Genomic DNA, 13,302 nt, shown 5'->3' with positions numbered 1-13,302 from the left:
GCTCACCGTCCGGTGGTGCTGCTGCTGCCGGTGGCGGCTGACCGCCAGGGCCGGGAAGCAGCCCGCAGTCAGCGCTCCGCAGCCGCCGGCGCCCCCGCCGCCGCCCCGGGAAGAGAGGAGCAGCAGGAGCGATCTACCTGCGGCGGCCGCCATCTCTCAACTGGAAACGGCGCCGACCCAGGCAGCGCAGCGGACGGCTAGGGCGGAGCTAAGAGCCGCCACTCACCGACCCCGGGCCAACTACCGCCCTTGGCTGAGTTGATGAGGCGGGGCTTCCTGCAAAGCCCAATAGACGGACGGGAGAACCCCACTTGAGGCTGCCTGTCACTTCCAGAGTTACCTATTGTGGGACATAGTCAATTACAGGCAAATTCTAGAGAACCGGTAATTGGCACCCGAGCCCCTCATAATACAGCAATAAGAGATGATGACATGTTCGATTTGGCTAATCTTCACCAAGGATAGAGCTATGATAAGGGTAACTAGGGAAACAGACATCTATGCAAAGCTTTGTTCCAAGTTGAGTTGTGAGTCTTCTAAAGTTGGCAAATGGGTACCAAATTGATAACCATTAACTAGGTATGCTTTGACTCTCAACGACATGCCCAGAGTTATATGCTGAAATTAACTTTACATCATAAAGTGGTCTAATGACTGTGATGTGTAGCATAATATCGAAGGAATAGAATGATTGCAATACCGAAGTCCCGGAATGAGGACATGCCAACAGACTGTACACACTTCAAATGCTCAGTTTATTTTTACGGCATCTTTATACTGATATTCTCACACTCTCCGGAAGCAGCACTCTTTGTTTCCTACCATACTTGACCCAGTGTGCCTTTTTTAAACTGTAGAAACAACCAGTTGATAATGTAATAAAACCCATGTAAAGATTTTTAAAAGGAGTTTCATAATTCTGCTAAAATAGTCTTTGAAATAACTCCTAGTCACTTTCTCTTGAAAATATGTCTTTCTGCAAGAAACAGGTTCCTAATAAGGGCTCAGAATTTCCTCAGAAGATACTTTCTTGCTATGTGCTTATTATGATGATCTGATTAATTCTCAAACCTCCTTTTAAAATCTGAAGCAGAATAACAGTTAAGAAAGCAAATACAAGTATTATCCTAAATTCTGGAAAACTAATTTGTAGAATAGCCTAAGGTGAAGTTAAAACAAAATAACAACAACAACAAAAGCACACGAAGAAAATTTTACCACATGTTCTAATAGTATTCTTTAAAGTTTTCCCTAAATGGTACTTTCTTGGTCAAGAATAATGAAATAGTGAAATGGAACCTTTCCTTTAATTCTTAAGCCCAGCCCTAGAACAGTAAAATGATTGGCTTCTCTGGGTGAAACTATCATGCCACTCACCCAAAAAGCTTTATTGCCCAACAAGTGGAAAATGAGAACTCAGGAATGAGCACCCCATTCAACAGCTGCACAAAATAACACCCTCTCTCCGCCCCACCCATGTTGGAAATCCTTGACATTCCTAGAGCAACTTCAGTTACAGTTTCCATCTATCTATATTTATCCCAACTGCATTTTATGAATTTATCCATGCTGTGCCATTTTTCCCTTGTCTTTCATCCCTTCACACCTTCTTACTAAGATCGTCATAGATTTTAATTTTGTTTTTGTTTCTGTGCCTTTGTCAGCTCTGGTTATGAACCAAGATCGTTCCCTCCATCCTTACTTTGTGTTTTGAGAAATTTTACTGTAATTGCCTTTCTTTTTTATTAATTTTCAAAATTTATATATGACAGTGAAATGCATTACAATTCATATTACACATATAGAGCACAATTTTTCATATCTCTGGTTGTATACAAACTATATTCACACCAATTCATGTCTTCATACATGTACTTTGTATAATAATGTCCATCACATTCGACCATCATTTCCAACCCCATGCCCCCTCCCTTCCCCTTCCAAACCCCTCTGCCCTATCTAGAGTTCCTCTATTCCTCCCATGCTTCCCCCTCCCTACTCTAGTATGAATCAGCTTTCTTATATCAGAAAAAACATTCAGCATTTGGTTTTTTGGGATTGGCTAACTTCACTTAGCATTATCTCCTCCAACTCCATCCATTTACCTGCAAATGCCATGATTTTGTCCTCTTTTATTGCTGAATAATATTCCATTGTGTATAAATCCCACATTTTCTTTATCCATTTATCTACTGAAGGGCATCTAGGTTGGTTCCACAGTTTAGCTATTGTGAATTGTGCTGCTATAAACATTGATGTGGCTGTGTTCCTGTAGTATGCTGTTTTTAATTCCTTTGGGTATAGACCTAGGAGAGGGATAGCTGGGTCCAGTGGTGGCTCCATTCCAGGTTTCCAAGGAATCTCCATACTGCTTTCCATATTGCCTACACCGATTTGCAGTCCCATCAGCAATGTATAATGTGCCTTTTCCCCTGCATCCTCACCAACACTTACTGTTGTTTGTTTCTTAATAGCTGCCATTCTGACTGTAGTGAGATGAAATCTTAGCGTAGTTTTGATTTGCAATTCTCTAATTGCTAGCGATGATGAACATTTTTTCATATACTTATTGATTGATTGCATATCATCTTCTGAGAAGTGTCTGTTCAGGTCCTTGGCCCATTTATTGATTTGGTTATTTAGTTTTTTGTGTGTGTGTGTGCTTAGCTTTTTGATTCTTTATATACCCTAGAGATTAGTGCTCTATCTGATGTGGGAGGGGTAAAGATTTGCTCCCAATATGTAGGCTCTCTATTCACCTCACAGATTGTTTCTTTTACTGAGAAGAAACTTTTTAGTTTGAATCCATCCCATTTATTTATTCTTTATCTTAATTATTGCAATATAGGAGTCTTATTAAGGAAGTTGGGGCCTAATGTAATTGTCTTTCTTCTGTTTTTCCAAATATGGAATTTATGTGCCACAGACATACTGGTCATTCTAGTGATAATACATTAATAAAGAATAGCAAAGTAACCAAACATATACATACAGAAAAAAAATTTTAATTATGACTTTATTATTAAGCCATTTGAAAAGGGACTATCCACCAGGTACAGCGGTGCATGCCTATAATCCCAGCAACTAGGGAACTTGAGACAGGAAGATTGCAAGTTCAAGGCCAGCCTCAGCAACTTAGCAAGACCCTCACCAACTTCGTGTGTGTGTGTGTGTGTGTGTGTGTGTGTATTATATTTTCCTAGTTCCTGTGATCTTTTCTGTCCTTTTTCTGTCAGTTGTTCTAGATCACAAGCATTTCTATTCATTATAGCTGATAAGGGCTCAACTACTCTTAAACCCCACTATATATTGTTTCCTATTTATATCTGTATTTATTCTTACCTTATTCATATATATATATATATATATATATATATATATATATATACACAAATATATAATTTAGATAGTGATTTCTGGAAGAATTAACAGGAAAACATGTTACCTTTGGGAAGCCTTAAGGGATCACTACCCTCTTGAGAGCTTTAAATTATTTCTATCTGCATATTTTTTTTTTTTGCTTTCCATTCCTCATTCCCACATTTTATTTTTTTTCATGTCTTTTTTTTTCTTTTTTTATTGGTTATTCACAACATTACAAAGCTCTTGACATATCATATTTCATACATTAGATTGAAGTGGGTTATGAACCCCCAATTTTACCCCAAATGCAGATTGCAGAATCACGTCGGTTACACATCCACAATTTTACATAATGCCCTATTAGTAATTGTTGTATTCTGCTACTTTTCCTATCCCCTAGTATCCCCCCTCCCCTCCCCTCCCATCTTCTCTCTCTACCCCATCTACTGTAATTCATTTCCCTCCTTGTTTATTTTCCCATTCCCCTCACAACCTCTTATATGTAATTTTGTATAGCAATGAGGGTCTCCCTTCATTTCCATCTGCATATTATTTTATGTTTATAAAAATAGGATCAATAAAACCCACATGGTTGCATAATTGTTTCTGTGTCCATTCTTAAAAATAGATTGCACCAGACACAAGGTGCATGCCTGTAATCCCAGTAGTTTCGGAGGCTGACACAAGAGGATAACAAATTCAAAGCCAGCCTCAGCAATTTATCAAGGCTCTAAGCAACTTAGTGAGACCCTGTCTCAAAATAAAAAATAAATATAGGGCTGGGGATGTGGCTTAGAGGTTAAGCACTCCTGGGCTCAAGCCCTGGTACCAAACAACAAACCAAAAAACAGATTGCTCAGGGCTGGGGCTACAGCTCAGTAGTAGAGTACTTGTCTAGCATGCACAAAACTTTGGGTTTGATCCCCAGCACGCACACACAATTAAGCTAAAACTAATCAGAGCAGATTTCCTGGTGCATGAAACTTTAACTAGGTTTCCTACTAAAATGTACACTGAAGTCAGCTCTCAAGTATGACTCAACTCAATGGAGTATTTGCCTAAGCATTCCAGAATAGCTAGGGTGGGTAGGTGATGCACACAGTTCATTGACGTGAGCAAGAAAGCATGAAGGAATTTGCTCAGAGGTGTGAGGGATGTGTTTCGTGGTTCCCGATAATGTGGATTATTCTTCAAGCAAGATCAGCAGTTCTTCAAGAAGAAGAAAATAGTGTATGAGTGGAGAGGGCAAAGGGAAGGAGTGTAGCTTTCAAATATTTATGGTGAACCACAGCCTATGCTTGTTTGGTGGCCATTCTTCCTCACTCTTTTTTCCAGATATCATTATTCCCATTTCTCTGCACCTACCCAGCTGCAACCATATCCCTATCATTACTACTCATGTTCCCAAGACTCCTAGTTCCTGTGATCTTTTCTGTCAGCTTTATCTGCATCAAAAACATTTCTAGTCTGTATAGCTGAGAAGGGCTCAACTACTCTTAAGCCCCATGACATATCTTTTCCTATCTTTATCTGTTCTCACTTCATTAAATACACAAAAACACACTCATTTTTTCTTCCCACATTTTTAAAAATATTTACTTTTTAGTGTAATTGAACACAATATCTCTACTTTATTTATGTGGTGCTGAGAATCGAACCTAGAGCCTCTCACGTGCAAGGCGAGCGCTCTACCTCTGAGCCACAACCCCAGCCCGACCTCCCACATTTTATTTCTCTTCTTTTCTCCCTCCAACACTTCCATTTTTCTCTAACATATACCGACTTGAGATCTAAGGTACATTTACATATTCCCTTTACAACTTTTTTGTTTTGCAAGCAGCAACACAAAGGATGACTGAATCCATGTTCATCTTACAACTCAATGGCCCTATAATTTAATATCAATTTAGGACAGGAATATCCAATCTTTAAGTCTTTTCTGTAAAGAGCAGAAGTTGAATTGGGAAGGGCAGGGCTTATTTAAATATGATCGTCTTTGTTCATGTTTTTCCAGATCTGAAAGGTGGTGGCAGCAAATTTGTGCGGACTTTGCTATCTACTGGACTTTTGGTTCTAGCAAGTCTTTTGTCACTAACTGAAGTGATCCAAACAAGACACTAATTTTGTACTCAAATAACCCATATCTCCTAAGTGCATAGGAATTCATCTCACATTCTTATGCAACCCAACACCAACCCACTCCAGAGTATTCCAAAATGACAAAAGACAATAAGAACTTTCCTTGACAGGACTGAATTATAACAGAATTCCAAATTGATAAAGAAAGTGGCTCACCTTTCTCATCAATCTCCTTGCTAGATACCTACTCTCCATACCCTGAACATCCCCCAGAAGTGACAACCTCTGACTTTTTGCTCCTTACTGGCCCTATAACCATCCATCCTACTCTGCTTTTGAATATCAGCTCAGCCTCCCCTGAATCCAGTGTCCAGATACAATTAAACTTTCCTCCCATGCTCTGGTAATTTGTTCTTTGACTTTCCATCAGAATTGCTTGTTACTGTATCTGAGCTGGTCTGTGAGATCTGTCACATTCTATGATTATTAGATCTATTTGATCAGCCTAATTTGGTGGGCTGGGCCACAACTCCCTTCTCTCACTACTCCAAGTATATTTTGTATCAGCATTATTTATGTTACTATCCTTCTCCTACAGAGCTCTTCTAGGTTAAAGGTGCCAATCTGGCACATGATTGAAGCTAACTCTAGATTATGCCAATTACTCCTTAGATGTTTCTCTTTTGCACAATACATACATTTACAGGAACCTCCAATGCTGATATCTAAAAGAATTTCACAAAGTATGGCAGTCTAAAAAAATTAATTTTGAGGCAATACCTAACCACGTGAGTCTGCCTACTTTAAGGTCAGATACATCTTCATATCATGCTGGATTTGGCCCACATTTTAGCCCCTCTGAAACTAAACTAATTTACTGTCAAAATGCTATGTGTTCTCAATTTTTATATAATGTATAGAAGCTTCATCAGTACTTATTTACACACGAACACGCAAGGATTATGGGATATGGGTTGCAGTCGGCGGGAGGCAGCGGGTGGAGGAAACCGTGGGCGGGAGATTGGTCATTGCCAGTTAACAACAGGTGCGAACATTGCTCTTTAAATTTAGCCACTGCACTTGGCATCTTGTCGCTCAGCCGTCACTTATGGCAACCACTGCTGATTTGGAAAGGATCAAAGAAAGGATGACAGAAGGGTCATATGTATTAAAAGAAAGAAAAAATCTTGGTTCTCTTTTATTTAATAAAAACTAGCCTAAGGAATAGACAGTATGAAGACAGCTTAAGGCAATAAAAGAGGAAGGAAATTATTCAAAGAGATGATAATCATTAATAAATTGTTATTAATTAAACATTTTAAGAGCCAGTCAGCTGCCAAAACTTGGGAGCAAAATTATCTAAAATTTGGGTGGAGGTTCAGAAAATAACTACTATTAATCTAAAATTTGGAGGAGGAAGACAAGATATAGGAGAATACGATTCATTCATTCATTCATTCATTCACTCACTCAAAAAATAAATTGAATGCTTAGTAGGTACCAGGCAATACATGACAGGAGGAATTTTCCAAAACTTGTATTCCTTATAACATGTATTTCTTTTTCTGAAACATTCACTAAACCATCCTAACCCTGACCTTGAAATGGAATCAATTAGCCAGGTGTGGTGGTGCATGTTTGTAATTCCTGTGATTTAGGAGGTTGAGATAGGAGGATTGTAAGTTTAAGACCAGCCTCAGCAACTTAGTGAGACCTTTTCAAATTTTTAAAAAATTTTAAAAAGGGTTGGGATTGTAGCTCAGTGGTAGAGTCTTCCTGAGTTTAATCCCCAGTACAAAAAAAGGGGGGGATCAATTTTTCCTATAACTTTACAGACCAATATTTATAAATAGTTTAAAAGAATGAAAGCTCCCTTGAGTAATTTCTGGGAATTAAAATAAATTGAAAATATCTACCATTATAATAATTACCCCATCCAACACTGCTAAGAAGATATAACACGGTACAAATCTATTTAAATAGTTTTTAGATATTCACTGCCTAGAGTTTCAACTAAACTTCAGTCCTTCGGAATGATAAAAAGACATTGTGGTACTTTTTTCAAGCATTGCTTCGCTAAGATGCTTAGGTTAAACCATGTCCTTGGGGTACTCAGCTTCAGGGAGAATAACCCAAGGAAGGGTAACAAAATTTAAGTGGGTTTATGGCATATATAGATACCATTACTTTAAGACCCAGAAACTATTAGGTATGTTCAATAGAAGTAATCTATTCGATCAAAAACTTTGTTTACTGTCAAGAAGAGAAAATTTTCACATAAAACCACTGAATTCTAAAGCCAAGATAACATATGATGCTGTCCTAACAGAATGCTGACTTAATTTGGAAATACTACTATTATTACTTCCCATAAGATAGAACCAATTAAGAGGATTTGAGGAAGATTATAAAGATTTGAAGCTGGGTGTGGTGGTGTACATTTGTAGTCCTACCTACTTGGGAGACTAAACAAGAAGGATCACTTGAGCCCAGAAGTTTAAGGCCAGCAAGGGCAACTTAGTAAGACTCCTGTCTCAAAATAAAATAAAAATGGCTGGAGATATAGCTCAGGGGTAAAATGTCTGCCTAGTATGTGTAAGGCCAATTCTCAGTACCACCCCAGAGAGAGAGAGAGAGAGAGAGAGAAGAGATAAATTCATTATTTCAACAAATAAGACTCTAGCCTAAAAGAGCTTAACATGTAACAATAAGAGATTAGGGAAGCAGGGAGGGCACTTAGCTGAGACTTGAGGATCAGGGAAAGCACCACCAGGCAAGCAATATTTGTTAAGGGCTTAACAATCAGAAGGAGTAAATGGCAGAGGGAGCCTACTGAGATGGGATACCAGAGATGCAACAGAAACAGGTTATATAGAGTTTTATCAAGGAATTTGAACTTTACCCAAAGAGAAATCTTAAAGGGTTTTATAAATGGATGATATTAGGAGACTGTAAAGACTAAAGCCAGAGAGAGAGAGAGAGAGAGAGATGAGGAACTCTAGACACGAAATGCCAAGGTATGGGTTGTAGCATTGGCTAAGGGAAAATGAAGAATAGAATCATATGAGACATGTACGAAGTTGGATCAAAAGGCATTCCTGATCCTACACAACAAGTCACTGTAGTTAATAACAACATACTGTACTTTTGAAAATGTGGAGAGTGGATGTTAAGTCTTCTCACCACAAAAATAACTATGTGAGGTAATACATATGTTAATTATCTAAATTAAGCCATCCCACACTGTATATATATTTCAAAACATCATGTTGTATGTGATAAAGACATATAATTTTATCTGTCAATTTAAAAAAGGTATTAGTGATTGATAAAGATATGGTGGGGGAGTGGATGAAACAGATTGAGGAGGAAGATTTCTAGGTGTTTGCTTGGGCAAGTGGGTGGATGTCATATGCTAAAAAAGGAAACAAAAGGAAAAGATGATTTGTTGGAGAAAGAGGATGAGTTGGGTTTTGAAATATTGTTTATCACATGCCTTGAGATATCCAAGCAACAATACTCATCAGACAGTTAAGTGTCTGACTCTAAGTCTCTGAAGGACATCCAGGCTCTAGAAATAGATGTGAGAGTCATCAGTCTACAGATAGTTGGTAACTGAAGTCATGGGAGTGGACAATACCACCAAGGATGAGTACACAGAAGACAAGAAGACCTAAGACATTAGTTTCATGATTAATAAATATGTTTAATAAATACTTGATTTGATTACATTTACGAACACATAAAAACATGAGCCAAAAGAATTTAGAAGTCACTTTTAACATTTGCACCAGCTTTTTCTTCAGGTACTGATAGTCACTGCCCTTGGATAGTTTGTGATTATGGGTTGTTCTGATTTCAAATTTTTTCTACGTTCATGAAGAATTGTTTAAATTTGTCTGCAAGAGACTTATTTCATGACAACAACAGCATGTGTAAAATTTCCAGACTGAGTTGTATTCCTTCAGGAAGAAGCAAGCTGACAAACCTGACTGAACTCCTGGCACATAATTAATGCTCAATAGGCGTGTGCTCAAAGAGACTTATGGAATGAATCAATAAATGCATAAACAAAATACATATTTCCATTCTCTCACAATAGGGAAAATTACAGAGCCTCTACTATACTACTCCTATGTTCACTGAGTTACTTCAATAAGAACAACATAGTCATTCAGTCCTCAGGGCCACTAAATCAAAGGAAGTACATTCTAAACTAGTATGGCTGCTTGGACACATTGGCAGAAAACTGGAGTGGTATATCCAACAACAAACTCATGTACAAAATACACAAAGAAATACAACTCAATAAGAAAAAGGCATTAACCCAATAGAAGAGCAGGCAATAGATTTAAACAGACACTTTACATAAGAGGATATCCAAACAACCAGTAAACAAATGGGAAGGTACCTGACTTCACTACCAGTCAATGAAATATAAACTAAAACCAAGGTGCAATGGCACTTTAAGAACACCAAAATGGCTTAAATGAAAGAAATTAAGCAAATATCACTAATATGCATAATTATAATGTATCAATAGAAATGTAATAAATAAATTAAAAATGCAAGAGATGACAAATACCAAGTTTGGGGAATAATATTAGACAATCATAATTCTTGCATGATGCTGGTGGGAGTATAAATTGATATAAGCACTGTAATCACTCATAGAACAGTCAGGAGACATATCACAACAGAACAGAACAGCTTAATATAAATAATTAGTAATGAGGGTCCCTTCTCTAGGTTTCCAAGGTTTAATAATTCCAACCATTTTCCCTTTGCTTTCTCAGCCTTAGAGGTTATAGTTGCTTCTAGCAATTGTGGATGTGCAGCAACAATGGTTTTAAGATTAAAACTGTACAATTTTTATCCTGGCAGCTGGCAATAACCTGCCCATCCACTATGGGAATCAGTCAGACTTGGAAATTTTTCCGAGAAACTACTCTATGTACATGAGAGGAATAAGTGAGCTACTAAATTCAAAATTGGCCAAATGTCTAAAATAGAAGTTTCTATTACAAACATAAAAAGACAGATTGAAAGTTAAAAATAGCACCTTGGAAATAACATAGTCCTATTCTCTGATCAGACCAAAAAAAAAAAAAAATTGAAGGCGGCCTTTCAAAGTGAATAACTTGGACAGGAACAAGAACTAATTGAATAACAGAGCTAGGATGAATAACACCATCGCCAAGTACTGAGGACTTAACTAGGTATCAGGCACTGTGCACTGTGCTGAGTACTTTTATATGGTTTAACTCACTTAATCTTCCCACCAGCATTACAACATAGGTTTTAATATTCCTGTTTCCTTTTGAGAAAAGTAAGGTTAAGTAATTTGTCCACATTCACTACCCATACTCAGAATAAAAGATCCCATCACCAACACCATGAAAGTACCCTGCCTTTCTGGAAACCAAGCTCTCCACGTGCAATCCAACATAATTCTCTTAATACTACAATTTAGCATTGCTTGGTGTGTATGTGTGTGTGGTGCTAGAAATCGAACCCAATGCCTTGCTGAGCACATGATCTACCACTGAGCTACGACCTCAGCTCTAGCTTTGCTTTTTTTTTTCTTCCTCCCAGGGCATTCAGTTTGTAGTGGGAAAAAAAGAAACATAGGTTAGAACTGAAAAAGACTTGAAAGGTTCTCTAATTCCGTCGCTAGGTCCACGGTGAAGTCACTGAGACCTAAGCTCATAACCAATTTTCCTAAGGCCACAAAGCTGTTTTGTGGTGGAGGCGGGCTGTAATCCAAGTTTCCTTGCTCTCAGGGCGGCTCTCTTTTTCCTAGACCACAAAATCTGCCCCTCCTACATTCTATTCTTTCAGTATAGGGTCCAAAGTTCTTGTTGACTCTGAAGGGACTGGCTGATGTGGCACAGGAAGAATTGGTCATTAAATGTATTACTTGTACTTCCTGATCTGTATCCAATAGCAATTATACACAGGCAGGTACTATGTACTGGGCTGAAAGGTCCCCTCTATTTTCAAACTGCTTTTCAACATTATCTTTGCCTTGGTGCCTCCAACCCTCAATTGTTTGCTCCCTTGGAATAGAACACTGGAAATCTCTGTTGACATGCCAAGGGACAGTAAAACTAAAGAAAGGTCTTGTCGATCAATACCTTAGCTGGAATTTATTAATGCAATCAACGTTCATCTACTGAAGAGTCCTCAAGGACTCTGGAGAGATTAGGCATGGCAAGATCAAATGGTAGAGGATGTCCTAATAGATGTGAGGTAGGCTAGAGTGGGAACTGCAGTGAGGGGCTATGGCCATGTGAAGTCATGGGGGAAGATTGATAGTAAGGGAGTGGTACAGAAATGGTACATAAGGAGAACAGGGCACCTTTGTACAAATTAGAAAAAGAAGTCCCTGGGGCTGAGGTTGTGGCTCAGCGGTAGAGTGCTCGCCTAGCACATGCGAGGCCCCAGGTTCCATCCTCAGCACCACATATAAATAAATAAATAAATAAACAAATAAACAAATAAATAAATAAATAAATAAAGGTATTGTGTCCAAGTACACTAAAAAATAAATTTAAAAAGAAGAAGAAGAAATCCCTTCTGAACATCTTGGAGAATGGAGCACATACTTAGTTTCTACGCCCTGCCCCATTGTATGCGGAAGAACCATCTGTGACAGATTCCTATCAAGCATACACATCATGTAGATGACTGCTTGTCACCCTTGCTGATGCTACTCTTTTCCCAAGATCGTCATAGAAGAAGAGGAGGGAAGTAACCCAGCGCCTGCCACAGGCCTTACTAAATGTATAGAGCTCCTACTCTGTGCAGTCATCACAAAACACTCAGCAAATTAGATATTATTACTCCAGTTTCACAGATGAGGGGAAAAAAATGGCCCAACGAGTTTAAATAGTTTCCCTGAGGCACATAACTAGGATAGCATTCAAAGAGGCTAAGTAGTGAGTGCAGACCTGAGTCAAATTGTGAATTGTGGTCTTCTGACTCATGCTTATCTGGTCTCACTACACCACACCCCTTCACAGAATGGTTTCCTAGAGTTTGGGTAGTCACACATTCTCTCTCTCTCTCTCTCTCTCTCTCTCTCTCTCTCTCTCTCTCTTCTAACTCTTCTTTTTTTCTTTGTAGTTGGACATTCTGTTATGCCAATCCTATACTTGAGTACATAGCATTGACCTTCATTGGTCTAATTTATCATAGGTAAGCTGTTGGTGTCTCATTTGTAAGTGTGCCATCTGCCAGGCAGCATATGGAAGCAGACCCTTTAACAAGGTAGTAAGAAGGTTAATTAAGTCTAGATTTGAAAGTGCTTTTCTAAGGTGGGGATGTAACTCAGTGGTAGAGCACTTGTATAACACAGGTGAAGTCCTGGGTTCGATCCCCAACACCACACAAACAAAAAACAAACTCTAAAATCCGAAAGAAAGAAATATTGTTAGTGATAAAATATTGAGTACTTGCTATTAGCAAGGTGTTGGGATGTTGATAAATGAATATTATAACACCTTGTTAAATCCTTATGATATCTCTATGAGGAAAATATTATACCAGTTCCCATTTTTCCAGTGAGAAAATTGTGACATTGGGAGGTAACTTGCTAGAAATCTCCTGGCTGATAGTAGTAAGGCCAAGTTGTGGATTCAGGGTGTCAGACACAAAGTCTACACAGTGAAGCAGTTACTACTTCATACTACTTCACTGGTACAAAACACGTCAGAACATGAGGAAGATCTCAGAGTAGCAGGGTGAGGTGGCACTTGCCTATAATCCTGGTTACTTGGGAGGCTGAAAAGATCACAAGTTTGAGGTTAGCCTGGGCAAGTTCATGAGATCCTACCTCAAAAAATAAAAATGGCTGGG

At 38.5% G+C, this 13,302-nt stretch overlaps 1 protein-coding gene across 1 annotated transcript in view; it reads right to left on the bottom strand.

The window, feature by feature from the left end:
* Positions 1-188, bottom strand: part of MCU (mitochondrial calcium uniporter) — a 180,543-nt gene extending 180,355 nt beyond the window's left edge. Inside the window, exon 1 of the mRNA XM_081267038.1 lies at positions 7-188. Within this exon, the coding sequence (XP_081123164.1) occupies positions 7-153 (147 nt within the window). The 5' untranslated portion in view covers positions 154-188. The remainder of the gene's footprint in view (positions 1-6) is intronic.
* Between the last annotated feature and the right edge of the window lie 13,114 nt (positions 189-13,302).

This window comes from Spermophilus citellus (assembly GCF_964194105.1).
Source record: "Spermophilus citellus genome assembly, chromosome: 15".
Classification (NCBI taxonomy): domain Eukaryota; kingdom Metazoa; phylum Chordata; class Mammalia; order Rodentia; family Sciuridae; genus Spermophilus; species Spermophilus citellus.
This window is presented reverse-complemented; position numbering and strand designations above follow the sequence as displayed.